This window comes from Anopheles coluzzii, chromosome 3, assembly GCF_943734685.1.
Source record: "Anopheles coluzzii chromosome 3, AcolN3, whole genome shotgun sequence".
NCBI classification, from domain to species: domain Eukaryota; kingdom Metazoa; phylum Arthropoda; class Insecta; order Diptera; family Culicidae; genus Anopheles; species Anopheles coluzzii.
The window spans coordinates 1,472,879-1,484,160 of NC_064671.1; the positions used below are offsets into that span (position 1 = coordinate 1,472,879).

Here is an 11,282-nt window from a genome sequence, read left to right on the forward strand (position 1 = left end):
GTGTGACCTTTTGTGCGATCAAATCGCAGCCACAAAGCGAAAGTGAAGAATCAATCTGGCGTGGCACGCGGCCGTTGGCATTTTTGTTACCGTGCCGTTGCCAAACGATCGATGAGCGCTAGTTGCTTAATGGGTGAAGAGTAAGGACCGGGGCTAGGTCAAGTTCCTAATGGGCGATTGAACACAGCAGCAACGGAAACATGAGGGGTTGATGCAACTTTTTGAAGATAATTTCACAATGTCTATGACATTTGCAGAAAAATAAGGTAATGTGTAAGCGATCGATTGGTCTTTAAATGCTGCCGGGAGTAAACGGAAGTCCGATTGGAAAATGCACGCCGGTGCAATTGCACCACGACAAAAAGGAAGGACGAAATCGATCAAGATCGGTATTCAAGCTCGACCGAAAACTTCTCTCACCGCTCCCCATCTCTCGTTTGCATGAGAGAGCATCTCAAGGTCAAACAAAAGTTCGCATGTGGAGCAGGTACTGCCAGGCGCTAGTCGTTGACAGCAATATCCGAAAACCGTGGCGGATGTTGTGTTTACAATAACTGTCTTTAGCAAAGGTATTACAGTTTATAAAAATATGGAAAATTAATTACAAATGTTAAAATAATTACCCAACAAAAACTAAATGCAAAAATCCTTATTTTTATGACCAACAGAATACTCAACTGCCCGGTCGGATGGATCCCCTCTGTCAAGCCGGCCATGATTGCACAACCTGGTCGTAGTTCCCTCGCGCCTGCGTATAAAATCCACTTCACTGTAATTTTACATCATCTTTGTAGCAGCGAGCGGAAGGCATCATTTATCAGCAAACAGTGAAGTGAAAACGGTGCTCGGTCTCTCGGTGCTCTATCTTCTTTGCCTAAAGTAAAAGAAAAAATGTAAGTGCGTTCAGTATCTGCAGGCCATTTGGGTTGATTCCGGTGAAGAGTTTTGGGCGGTAGAGTTCGGATACCAAACCCCCCTTCTTTCCAACGAAACGTTTTCTTCCATCTCTTTTCGGTTTGCACACGCACTTTTGTGGATTTTTCCAGAACATTTCCTCCGATTGTTGGACATTTTCTTCCTAACCGGCGGCGACTGTATGTGTGTGTGTCTGTGGTGAAAGTGAAAGAGACTACTTTACTATTGCACAATAATTGCATTCAGGCACGCGTGTGCATTGTGTGAGTGTGTGTGTGGTTGTGGCGGTTAAATTGATGCATCCGGTGTAAAGCGGATTGCAATTTGTTTCCGAGCAAAAGCATCCATTTAACCTTGAGCTTATCAGGCAAAGGTCACCTTTCGGTTTTCATGATCCTTCGCCCTGAAACGGGCCAGGCATGTGCAAACGTTTCGAGGGGAGGAAGAGCATATCGAAGCAACCATTGCCGTGGGTGGAAAATCACGCGATTGCTTTCTGTTTAGGGATTTTCGAAAAAAAAAATGGTTTTAAAAGTTTCACAGACTAGCGATTATGTAAGGACGCTAGTTGGTGCAATGGAAATTGTTGCATTTTACACGGAAAATGGCCTTTTCTTCCCTTCTCAACCGGCATATGTATCGAACGACCTCTAGATACAGCTAGAGGTCAATGAAGACGCGCCTAACAAAATCCCCCTCCCCTTGGTCGAAGCATACACCCTTTTCGCCTTCTTCTTTTCCTCCTCAAACCACGTCAACATTATGGGCATGGGGATGAAATGTGATGCAAAGTTACATTTTTTTCTGAAATTTCAATTTTATGATACACATTTGAGCTCAGTTGAATCATCTTAGGAATTTTTACGAAACGAACAAAGCAGAGAGTTTTAAATTTTTAGCATATTTTTTTTTAATTGTAAAATTAAAGCAATACAGCAGTTTTAACCTCCGAATATTAAAAAAACGACTATTTTCTAAATCAGAGTAGGCCAACCATCCACCCTGTGGGCACTTATCACTTTCTACGATAAGAGTGGTTCGATTATCGACGGAGCTGGCAAAGAGGGCCAGGTGGATTGTCGCTAGGAAACAGAAAGTATCAAACAACATCTTTTTCCCCTTCTTTTTTGGTCCGCTTTTGGCCCGCGTGTATGTTCCGACAGCCACTGATAACCTCCTGGGGTTGTAGCGTACACGTAAATAACAACATAAATTCATCCGCGTCAATAAGCATAGCACCAACATCATCACAGCAACGCCAATACCCTATCTGCATCGAACGAGCATGATCCGTGGAATTATGTAAGACGGGCCTCCGTGTTTTAGCGATTAATTTAGATGACGTAGAAATCCAACGTCCTATTGGAAAGGCTTTACTTTGAAAGGGACTTCGGGGAGAGACCTAAATTTTGTTGTATTTTTCAATTATAAATAAGACCCTTTTTTAAATCTTCTCTTTCTCTCTCTCTCTCACTCTCTCCAGTTCCAAGATGCCGTTCAAGAGTATTAAGGCCCGTCAGATCTTCGACTCCCGTGGCAACCCGACCGTCGAGGTTGACCTGGTCACCGACCTGGGACTGTTCCGTGCTGCCGTCCCGTCTGGCGCGTCCACCGGCGTCCACGAGGCGCTGGAGCTGCGCGACAACGAGAAGGCCAACTGGCACGGCAAGGGTGTCCTGAAGGCGGTTGAGAACATCAACAAGATCATTGCCCCGGCTGTGCTGAGCTCCAACCTTTGCGTTACCCAGCAGAAGGAGGTAGGTCTGGTTATCTTGTCGCTCACGTCGCCACGGAAGAGGACAGATGTCTATTTTTATCGGTTCACGAGAAAGACGAGAAAGAAGCCATTATGCAATGGCGTGTGCGGCTTGTACTCATTGCTTTCTTCCCTCTTCCTATTAGCTCGACGAGCTGATGCTGAAGCTTGACGGAACCGAGAACAAGTCGAAGCTCGGTGCCAACGCTATTCTGGGCGTTTCGTTGGCCATCTGCAAGGCCGGCGCTGCCAAGAAGGGAGTCCCGCTGTACAAACACATCGCTGATCTCGCTGGCAATGGCAACATCATCCTGCCGGTGCCGGCCTTCAACGTCATCAACGGTGGTAGCCACGCCGGCAACAAGCTGGCCATGCAGGAGTTCATGATCCTGCCGACCGGTGCGTCGTCCTTTACCGAGGCGATGAAGATCGGCAGCGAGGTGTACCACCACCTGAAGAACGTCATCAAGGCCAAGTTCGGGCTGGACGCGACGGCCGTCGGTGATGAGGGCGGATTCGCCCCCAACATCCTGGAGAACAAGGAAGCACTGAACCTGATCCAGGACGCCATCGCCAAGGCCGGCTACACCGGCAAGGTCGAGATCGGCATGGACGTGGCCGCGTCCGAGTTCCACAAGGAGGGCAAGTACGATCTGGACTTCAAGAACCCGAAGTCGGACCCGAGCGCCTGGTTGACGCCCGACGCGCTGGAGCAGATGTACCAGGGCTTCATCAAGGACTTCCCGATCGTGAGCATTGAGGATCCCTTCGACCAGGACCACTGGGACGCGTGGAGCAAGATCACTGCCAACACCACGATCCAGATCGTCGGCGACGATCTGACCGTCACCAACCCGAAGCGCATTGCCACGGCCGTCGAGAAGAAGGCCTGCAACTGTCTGCTGCTGAAGGTGAACCAGATCGGCTCGGTCACGGAGTCGATCAATGCCCATCTGCTGGCGAAGAAGAACGGCTGGGGCACCATGGTGTCGCATCGCTCCGGCGAGACCGAGGACACGTTCATTGCCGATCTGGTCGTCGGTCTGAGCACGGGCCAGATCAAGACCGGCGCACCGTGCCGATCGGAGCGTTTGGCCAAGTACAACCAAATTCTGCGCATCGAGGAGGAGCTCGGCGCTGGCGCGAAGTTCGCCGGCAAGAGCTTCCGCCATCCGCAGTAAGAAGGATATTATTCTCTCCGCGAGTCGGTGGTTCCACGCGTTGCTGGCGGCCGTGCAGAGCGGGTTAGTTTGGTCAGTGGTGTCGTACGTTGAAGAAGGGCCAGGGAGCGACGACCTAGTCTCAGACGTGCAGATGTGCACTCAACATTAGTCGTCCTGTGAGCGAAACCTCTCACCCCGACCACCATCATCATCCTCTTCGCTGTTGACGCAAGCCAACTTACAGTAAGACCCACTAGCCCCGCTAGCGCCCACAACAACTCACCCCACCAACTTGAACCTCGGTATTTATCGTCATGAAGCTCTAATACGCAAGAAGCATAAATTGTAAGGCTTAAAGTTATTGAATGTTATAATTGTTAAATGAAAGTGTGACAAGTACGTTTGTCAATGCATTACTGAAAGTACATGATCATTCGATAATAAACGGAAACCATGGTAGGAATACACAATGGACAAATGTCTATGCTTTCTGTTCGATCCGAAAACATGAAAAGGAAGGTGCTGATGTCTTTGAAAATCGCATTTTGCATTTTGTCATCCACGCGACTATCCCGAAAGGGTCGAAAGGAAAAGTACGCAGCCAACAAATCGGTCCGCTGTCAGGGAAAAGGTGAGCCGAAAACAAAATCACTGTTTGTACACAAACCCAAACAATCCACACCGCGGTGGCACCACAATGTAAGTAAAAATGGGTTTTATTGCACCTTTTGGTTGCCTGAACGGACAAACAGTGATGTTGCATATTGCACTTTCTCCCTTCCCGCCGGTCTAGCGCGTTAATGCCACGAGTGTGAACAATGTTGCCGCATAGCAGCTTCTAGCGCGTTACGAAATCACACCCTCTTCCTGGATGCAGCTATTCTAGGGCGGTTGAGAAACAATCGCGATCTCCCCGTACCATCCGTACTCCCCAACCGGAACCGTCCTTCCTGCAAGATGGCAAAGAATTGGATGACTAGAACGAAGAAAAAGTTTCTCCGGCTTCACCCGGCGTGGCGCGTGTACGTGATCCTGCTCGGCCTGCTGGTGCTGTACAACGAGGTGCTAATTTATGTGTTGCAAAAGTTCAAGTGGTCAAATATTTATTGTAAAGAAGGTTTGTGGCACGATGCGGAAGGGTTCTTTCCTGGATGCAGCGGCACTAATTTGGTTTGTCTTTCTCCAGCTGACTGTGTAAGGATTTTGCTTGTAGCGGATCCACAGATTCTGGGCAAAACGTTCGACACACACTTCTATGCCGGGTTGGCCAACTATGACTCGGACCGTTACCTGGCCTGGTACTACGAGCAGGCGGTCGAGCATGTGCAGCCGGATGTGATCATCTTTCTTGGCGATCTGATGGACGAGGGCACGGATTCAACCGAGATGCATTTCGAGGAGTACTACACACGCTTCGGAGCGATCTTTCCCACTCATCCGACCGCGAGGTCGATCTACATACCGGGCGATAACGATATCGGCGGTGAGGGTCGGCAGCCGCTGAATCCGATTGCGAAGCGGCGGTTCCGTCAGTACTTCTCCGAGCGTCCGGCATGGGTGATTAACGACAATCTCACGATTTACAACATCAATCGGATAACGCTGGAAATGACGTTGAACGATCCGCGCATGGTGGACAGCACTGGGTCGGACGTTTCCGATCGCTACCTGCGGATATTCGTCAGCCATATGCCGGTGCTGGATGTGCCGTCCAGCTTCACCTACACGGCGATACACAACCTGAAGCCGAACGTGATCTTTTCGGCCCATCTGCACGTGTCGCAGTTCGCGCGCATACACCGCAGCCGGCTGAAAACGGTCCAGTATAAGCCGCTGAGCCAGGACAAGCGTACGGCGTACAAGGTGCATTCGTTCGATCTGAGCTACCATCAGGATACGCAGGAGCTGCTGGAAATCATCGTCCCGACGTGCTCGTACCGGATGAGTGTACCGGACATTGGGTACGGTTATGCGGCCATTGGTAAGCTTCCCCCCTCCATTGGAAGTTTATATATTGCAAGCTAACTTTAACTTTCTTCTCCAATTCTCTATGGCAATCCAGATGGCACCACACTGAAGTACACCGTGCTGTGGACGACACGGCGCTTCTATCAACTGATCTCGTACGTGGTGATGTTTGCCGTACCGTTTGGGCTGGGTGTGCTGTATCTTCTGGTGAAATTTGTACGCGAACACTGCACCTGTCGGCCACGGTATGAACGATTGCCGAAGTAACACCCGGACCGGTAAGGTAGGCAGGTAGGTAGGCGGCTCGTGTACTTGTGCAATTATGTGGCGAGGCAGTTAGCGAATAAATTATGAACGTGAAGCAATGTTTTTCTACAAACAGTACAGTCGTGCCGATTGTTTCACTAACGCACGATGTAAAGCCGAAAAGAAGTGCTTCGGATGTAACATGAAGAGTAATCCCTTCCCAAAACCCCATTCTTTATTGCTAAACAAGGATCGATAGTTGCCTTTTTAGAGCATTTTCATTTCGACTCCAGTCGCTCGTGCGCGAACTTGGTTTAAAATCAATGTCTACCGAACAGAACGGTTGGCCGAACAGGTGATTGTCACACTTGTGCTTGTTGCCTCTAAGAAAGATCTGCTGAAGTTGCTTGGGATATCTTCCCTCGTGGACAGTGATCGATCGTATGTTGTTGTACGACAGGTACAGTGACGTTAGATTGTCCATATCGGCAAATGCGTCCATGGTGACACTGTTCAGCTGGTTACTCATAAAGCTTACGGCGGTGAGGTTCGTCAGTCGGTTGATACAGTTTGGTACACTGGTGAGTTCGTTGGATAAGAACGATATAAAGGTTAAGTTCGTGACCTGCTCCCATTGGCAAAAGTCGACCGTTTTCAGACGGTTGTAGGCAAAAGAAACCGTTGCCATGTGCTCGCTGGAGAATCGGCCAACGAGCAGTTCGATCTTATTGTACGAGAAATCAACATACGCGAACCATCCGATCGGTGCGAGTACCTCGAGATTCAGCACACTCAGTTGATTGTGGTTCAAAATCAGTGCACTGAGCTGTCGCTGCTGTCCGGCGTGCAGTGTACTGGTGATTGTGTGGATTTCGTTGTAGCTCAGATCCACCGTATGCAAAAACCGACACCAATGCAGCAGATCCAGGTTAAGATGCTGGAGGTGCGAATGCTGCAGACTGATGTGTTGTAAATTTGTTAAATTTTTAACCGTCGGTGGGATCTGCTGCAGATTGCTGATCCTAATCGACAGCTCCCGCACGGCATCGTTTGGCTGGAAGTGGATCCATCTGAGCTGCGTTATATGCACGAACAGGCAGGTGATGGCGAGATAGCTCGGAATTATGATGATCTGCACCGGTTGCGAGTCAGTGATTTCCAGCTTCCGCACCGTGTCGGGCAGGTGTACGATCGTGGCCTGATCTACCGTCAACGCTTTGACGCGCGTGAAGCGTATGAATGTTGCCCCGTGTGTGATGTTTTTTAGCTTGGAGAGATCAGTCTTCAGCACGCCAAGATAATGGATGGTGCACTCAACCCCGTCGTAATCGCTACAGTACCACTGGAAGCCAACTGCCCAGCTGGAGATGAAGGCAAGGAGCCCAACGAAGAACGGCGCCTGAAACGGGATGCGACCGATAAGCATTGTTTGCTTTTGCTGTTGCACTAGCAGCACTGAGTGAAATCCGCTTGCAGCAATAATGCTTCATTCAAATGCGATCCATTTCCGTGAAATAAGAAGGGAAATATCAAGCGAAATAATAGCTTAATGATGACGAGATTCTAAATAGCTTTCCGCTTTGCGGCTTTGCTGCATTTCGGCTTCGGTTAGTGTAATATTTACTGTCCTTGAGGAAGCGCGTGGGACAAGCGTTTACTCGTTTTTATTAACATGTCACTTTACTATTACAAGCTGCCTATGAAATGTACTGTTGTTATTCATCCACCCGGTACGGAACGATACATTTGATTTGAATTCAATGTCCAACGGACAAAACGCTACACCGGAGGAGAGGTCACACTCTGCCTGATTGTTACTCAAAATAAGCTTCGACAACCGTACGGGATAGTTTTCCTCTCGGAACGTGATGAGCGAGATTCGGTTTGCCGAAAAATCCAAAGTCGTAAGATTTTCCAGCTCACCGAAGCGTTCCATGTCGACCTGGGTGAACTTGTTGCTCCCGAACCCAACGTAGCTGAGGTTCGGCAGGTGGTGTATGCAGTTAGGAACGCGGGTCAACTCGTTCGCCTCAAACGATATCTTTGCAAGGGTCGGCATTGCATCCCACTGACAAAAGTCGATCACTTTGAGTCGATTGTGGGAAACGATCAGAGTTTGGAGATGGTCGCTCGAGAACCGCCCTACCAGCAGCTCAATTTTATTGTGCGATAGGTCCACTTGATCAAACAATCCAATCAGCGGCAGAAGCTCGAGATTTAGTATTCTGAGCTGATTGTTACGGAGATTGAGTGTGACGAGGTTGTGCTGCTGCAGACACTGGAGAGTGCTAGCGAGGGTGTGTATTTTGTTGTACATCAGGTCCAGCGTGTCCAGCTTGCGCAACCACTGCAGCAGGTCCAGGTTAAGGTAACGGATGTAGGACTTTTGCAGCTTGATGTACTTTACATTGTTGAGGTTTCGTAGCGACGGTGGTACCAGCTGCAGATTGCTGGAAACGATCGACACCAGCAGGACGGCCTCGTTGGGCTGGAAGTGGATCCAGTTGAGCTGTGTCCTCGCAATGGTCAGACGCTGGATGGCGCTCGCACTGGGCAGGATGAAGTGTATCAGAGCTCTTGAGTCAACAATTTCCAGCTCCTCGACAGTTTCTACGAGGTGTTTGGCGATCGAGTGATCGAAGGTGAGCGTGTCCAAATGTTTGAACCGCATCGACGCTATCTCATTCGGTAGCTTCGTTCGTAGTGCGGAAAGATTAGAAATGGAAGGATCAAGACGCACCACGGTGCACTCGGTATCCTGGTTTCCTTCGCAGCTCCACTCAAAACCAACCACCGAGGTCAGTACACCGAACAGGAAAGACCAACGGAGAATGGAAGAGTCAGTACGCATGATGGCGATTCACTTACAGTACTGATGGCACAAATTGAAAAATAAAACGAGGAATCTGTCTGCTCCGCGAAAGTACATGCTGTAAATGGCTTAACATTTTTTTTGGAAATTGAACCAAACGAGTCACATTGTTGTAAAGCTACGCGATGCTCAATGATAATGGGATAAAGTGCGTGCGACTCATTTAGCAGCCTCAGGCACATTGTTATTGTACGCACGTGTATGCGTGCATTATAAGTTTGAATCAAGTTTGAAAGTTGTTCCCAAACCGCCCCTTCAACATAGTTTGTGGATGTAAAAAAGCTTCAGCTAGTCTCACCTAGATGACGCCACGGGAGCTTTATTCAATAGCCACCCCAACCGACAATTTCAAATATTTTCGACGTCGGGTGTACGTCGTGTGAACGTTCACCCGACGTCGGGTGCTCGTCGCAGTTAAGTCAATATACGACGAAGCGAAATTTTTTTAAACGAAAAACGCCACAATTATAGCAGATTTTCTGGAGTATTTCGCTCGTGGTTTTTGTCTAGGACAATGGCCATAAAAATGTGGTTCAAAAAGTCGATACCCTCTCTCCCCCTCACTCTTTCTCTATGGGTACCGTACGATCCATTTCGCTATTCTCACATGGTAGCGGAAGTGATATCGCTTGTCTGCTGTCTTCTTTATCCGTTCACCCAGATCATATTCGTTTTGAGTGACGTTGCTTCCCCACCTCCTTCATTCCCACGCTTCTCTCCCAGCAGTTATTGGCGAATGCTTGACCTTGCATTGTGTGCTTGACTTGGTTATTGTTTTTTTTTCCTTCCCGTTTTTTTTGGCTGCTTGATGCATTGCGCGTTGGCTAGAGCCGTCGTTCGAATCTGGATTTGATCAGCGTGCAAGTTGTCGCGTGGATGTATGAATAGCTTTGCCGTTGGAGCTATTTACCGGATCGATTGATTGCATGCTGCGTACGGGTTTTATATTGTTTCTTAATGCAGTTAGTTGCACTTGTAAAAAAAATAATAATCAATCAATGGACGATCATCAATGCACTAGCACACACAATATATCTTGTGAAGCCAACCAATGCTTAACATTGTCAAATATTCAAATGAGGGATGATGTCTTTGAACACATTTTTCTTTTCATTTTTTTATTGTTTTTATTCAACAATGCACAATTCCTCCAATACCCCCCCCCCCCCCCCTCTCCTCTCCTTCCTTCCCACACAATCGGGAATACAGGTAAGGATTTAACAACCATATTGTACCGTCTTTTTCCTAATAAACGGGGGCTCCTCTCCGGAAGAGAAAAAGGCACGTCTCCCCTGCCTCTCGCTCGATGCTGTGAGCGAGGAAGGTCCGCCTCGGCTTAGATATCTGGCGCAGCGGCGGATCTAACGGTAGGCGGACTAGGCGGTCGCCTGGGGCCCCGCCGATTTAGGGGCCCCGTAGATCGCCATTCTATAGTATGCCCCCCCCCCCCCTCCCCCAACGACACTTCCCATTTACAGAGGGCCTCAACTCGTCTTTCCGTCTAGGGCCCCCAATACCCTTGATCCGCTACTGATCTGGCGCACGCTTCTCTCGCTCGCGTTGCTTAGCTTGCATCTTCTCTCGCTTTTTTTGGAAACGCATCATCGTTGCGGATGGTGCTGCGCAGCCATATCGCTATCGGGAGGGTGGCATAGAGAGTTGTGTTCTAGCCCGTCGCTGCACTCGCCATTGACGCAGCATGCGTAAGGGACGTTTATGCTGCATGCATTGTCGATAGCGCCGCGGCTTCGGTCGGGGATTGGCTGTGGCGACCGGCCCCCCGGGAGCCTCAAATGCCGATGGTGCAGCCGGAGCCACGCGACAAGCTGCTCTACGCGTCCCTGCATACTATAACTTAGCTGGTTTCGGGCCGCTTGTTATCTTGCTGCCCGAACATAACACAACAACATGCCCGTCCTAGGTTCAAGCCCCGTATGGTCATAGTGGCTCAGGAGTGGCTATTCCGCTATCGCAGGAAACCAATTAGCAACAGGTAAAGTCAACTCGCACGAATTAACAACATGGTCGTCTTCGGTTCAATTCTCGAAACCGGAAACCAATTAGCAACAGGTAAAGTCAACTCGCACGAATTAACAACATGGTCGTCTTCGGTTCAATTCTCCGTCGGACCGTCGCGCGTAGCAAGGGATAACTATCCGAAATTTCTTTCCAAATTATGGCTGGAAGGAAGAACATCGACCTACAAATATGCATGTTGATCCCTTCCTGTATGTCATTCCCGTTCCTGTATGCTCCCTTCAGCTCGCTTCGCTCTCTTCCCCCATTGTTTAGAACTCATCGTCGCTCCGGAACAATGCGCGCTGCCGCAACCCACGCCTTCATCTTTTCATCTCATCTCTTC

At 49.1% G+C, this 11,282-nt stretch overlaps 3 protein-coding genes across 4 annotated transcripts; 2 read left to right on the top strand and 1 right to left on the bottom strand.

Annotated features, from left to right (window-relative positions):
* Positions 1-762: 762 nt before the first annotated feature.
* Positions 763-4,304, top strand: LOC120960123 (enolase). Of its 2 annotated transcripts, none has more exons than XM_040384093.2 (3): positions 763-893; positions 2,399-2,672; positions 2,818-4,304. In XM_040384093.2, the coding sequence occupies exons 2-3, from the start codon at positions 2,406-2,408 to the stop codon at positions 3,850-3,852; spliced, it is 1,302 nt and encodes a 433-aa protein (XP_040240027.1). In that variant the 5' UTR covers positions 763-893; positions 2,399-2,405; the 3' UTR covers positions 3,853-4,304. The 2 variants fall into 2 exon arrangements, with proteins under 2 accessions (XP_040240027.1, XP_040240026.1); XM_040384092.2 differs by lacking the exon at positions 763-893 and adding an exon at positions 2,101-2,217.
* A 126-nt stretch (positions 4,305-4,430) lies between these two features.
* LOC120960124 (uncharacterized) lies at positions 4,431-6,188 on the top strand. The gene is made up of 4 exons (XM_040384094.2): positions 4,431-4,533; positions 4,628-4,951; positions 5,021-5,815; positions 5,897-6,188. Exons 2-4 carry the CDS (start codon positions 4,792-4,794, stop codon positions 6,067-6,069), a joined length of 1,128 nt encoding a protein of 375 aa, XP_040240028.1. The 5' UTR covers positions 4,431-4,533; positions 4,628-4,791; the 3' UTR covers positions 6,070-6,188.
* A 101-nt stretch (positions 6,189-6,289) lies between these two features.
* On the bottom strand, positions 6,290-7,474 carry LOC125907559 (amphoterin-induced protein 2-like). The gene has a single exon (XM_049610641.1). The coding sequence runs from the start codon at positions 7,472-7,474 to the stop codon at positions 6,290-6,292; it is 1,185 nt and encodes a 394-aa protein (XP_049466598.1).
* Positions 7,475-11,282: the final 3,808 nt, after the last annotated feature.

Bases quoted from the DNA above. Each gene is read 5' to 3' on its own strand.
- LOC120960123 (XM_040384092.2), top strand. The intron at 2,673-2,817 runs GTAGGTCTGGTT...TCTTCCTATTAG, and splicing joins GCGTTACCCAGCAGAAGGAG to CTCGACGAGCTGATGCTGAA.
- LOC120960124 (XM_040384094.2), top strand. From the start codon at position 4,792: ATGGCAAAGAATTGGATGACTAGAACGAAGAAAAAGTTTCTCCGGCTT. The intron at 4,952-5,020 runs GTTTGTGGCACG...GTCTTTCTCCAG, and splicing joins AAATATTTATTGTAAAGAAG to CTGACTGTGTAAGGATTTTG. The intron at 5,816-5,896 runs GTAAGCTTCCCC...ATGGCAATCCAG, and splicing joins GTACGGTTATGCGGCCATTG to ATGGCACCACACTGAAGTAC.
- LOC125907559 (XM_049610641.1), bottom strand. From the start codon at position 7,474: ATGCTTATCGGTCGCATCCCGTTTCAGGCGCCGTTCTTCGTTGGGCTC.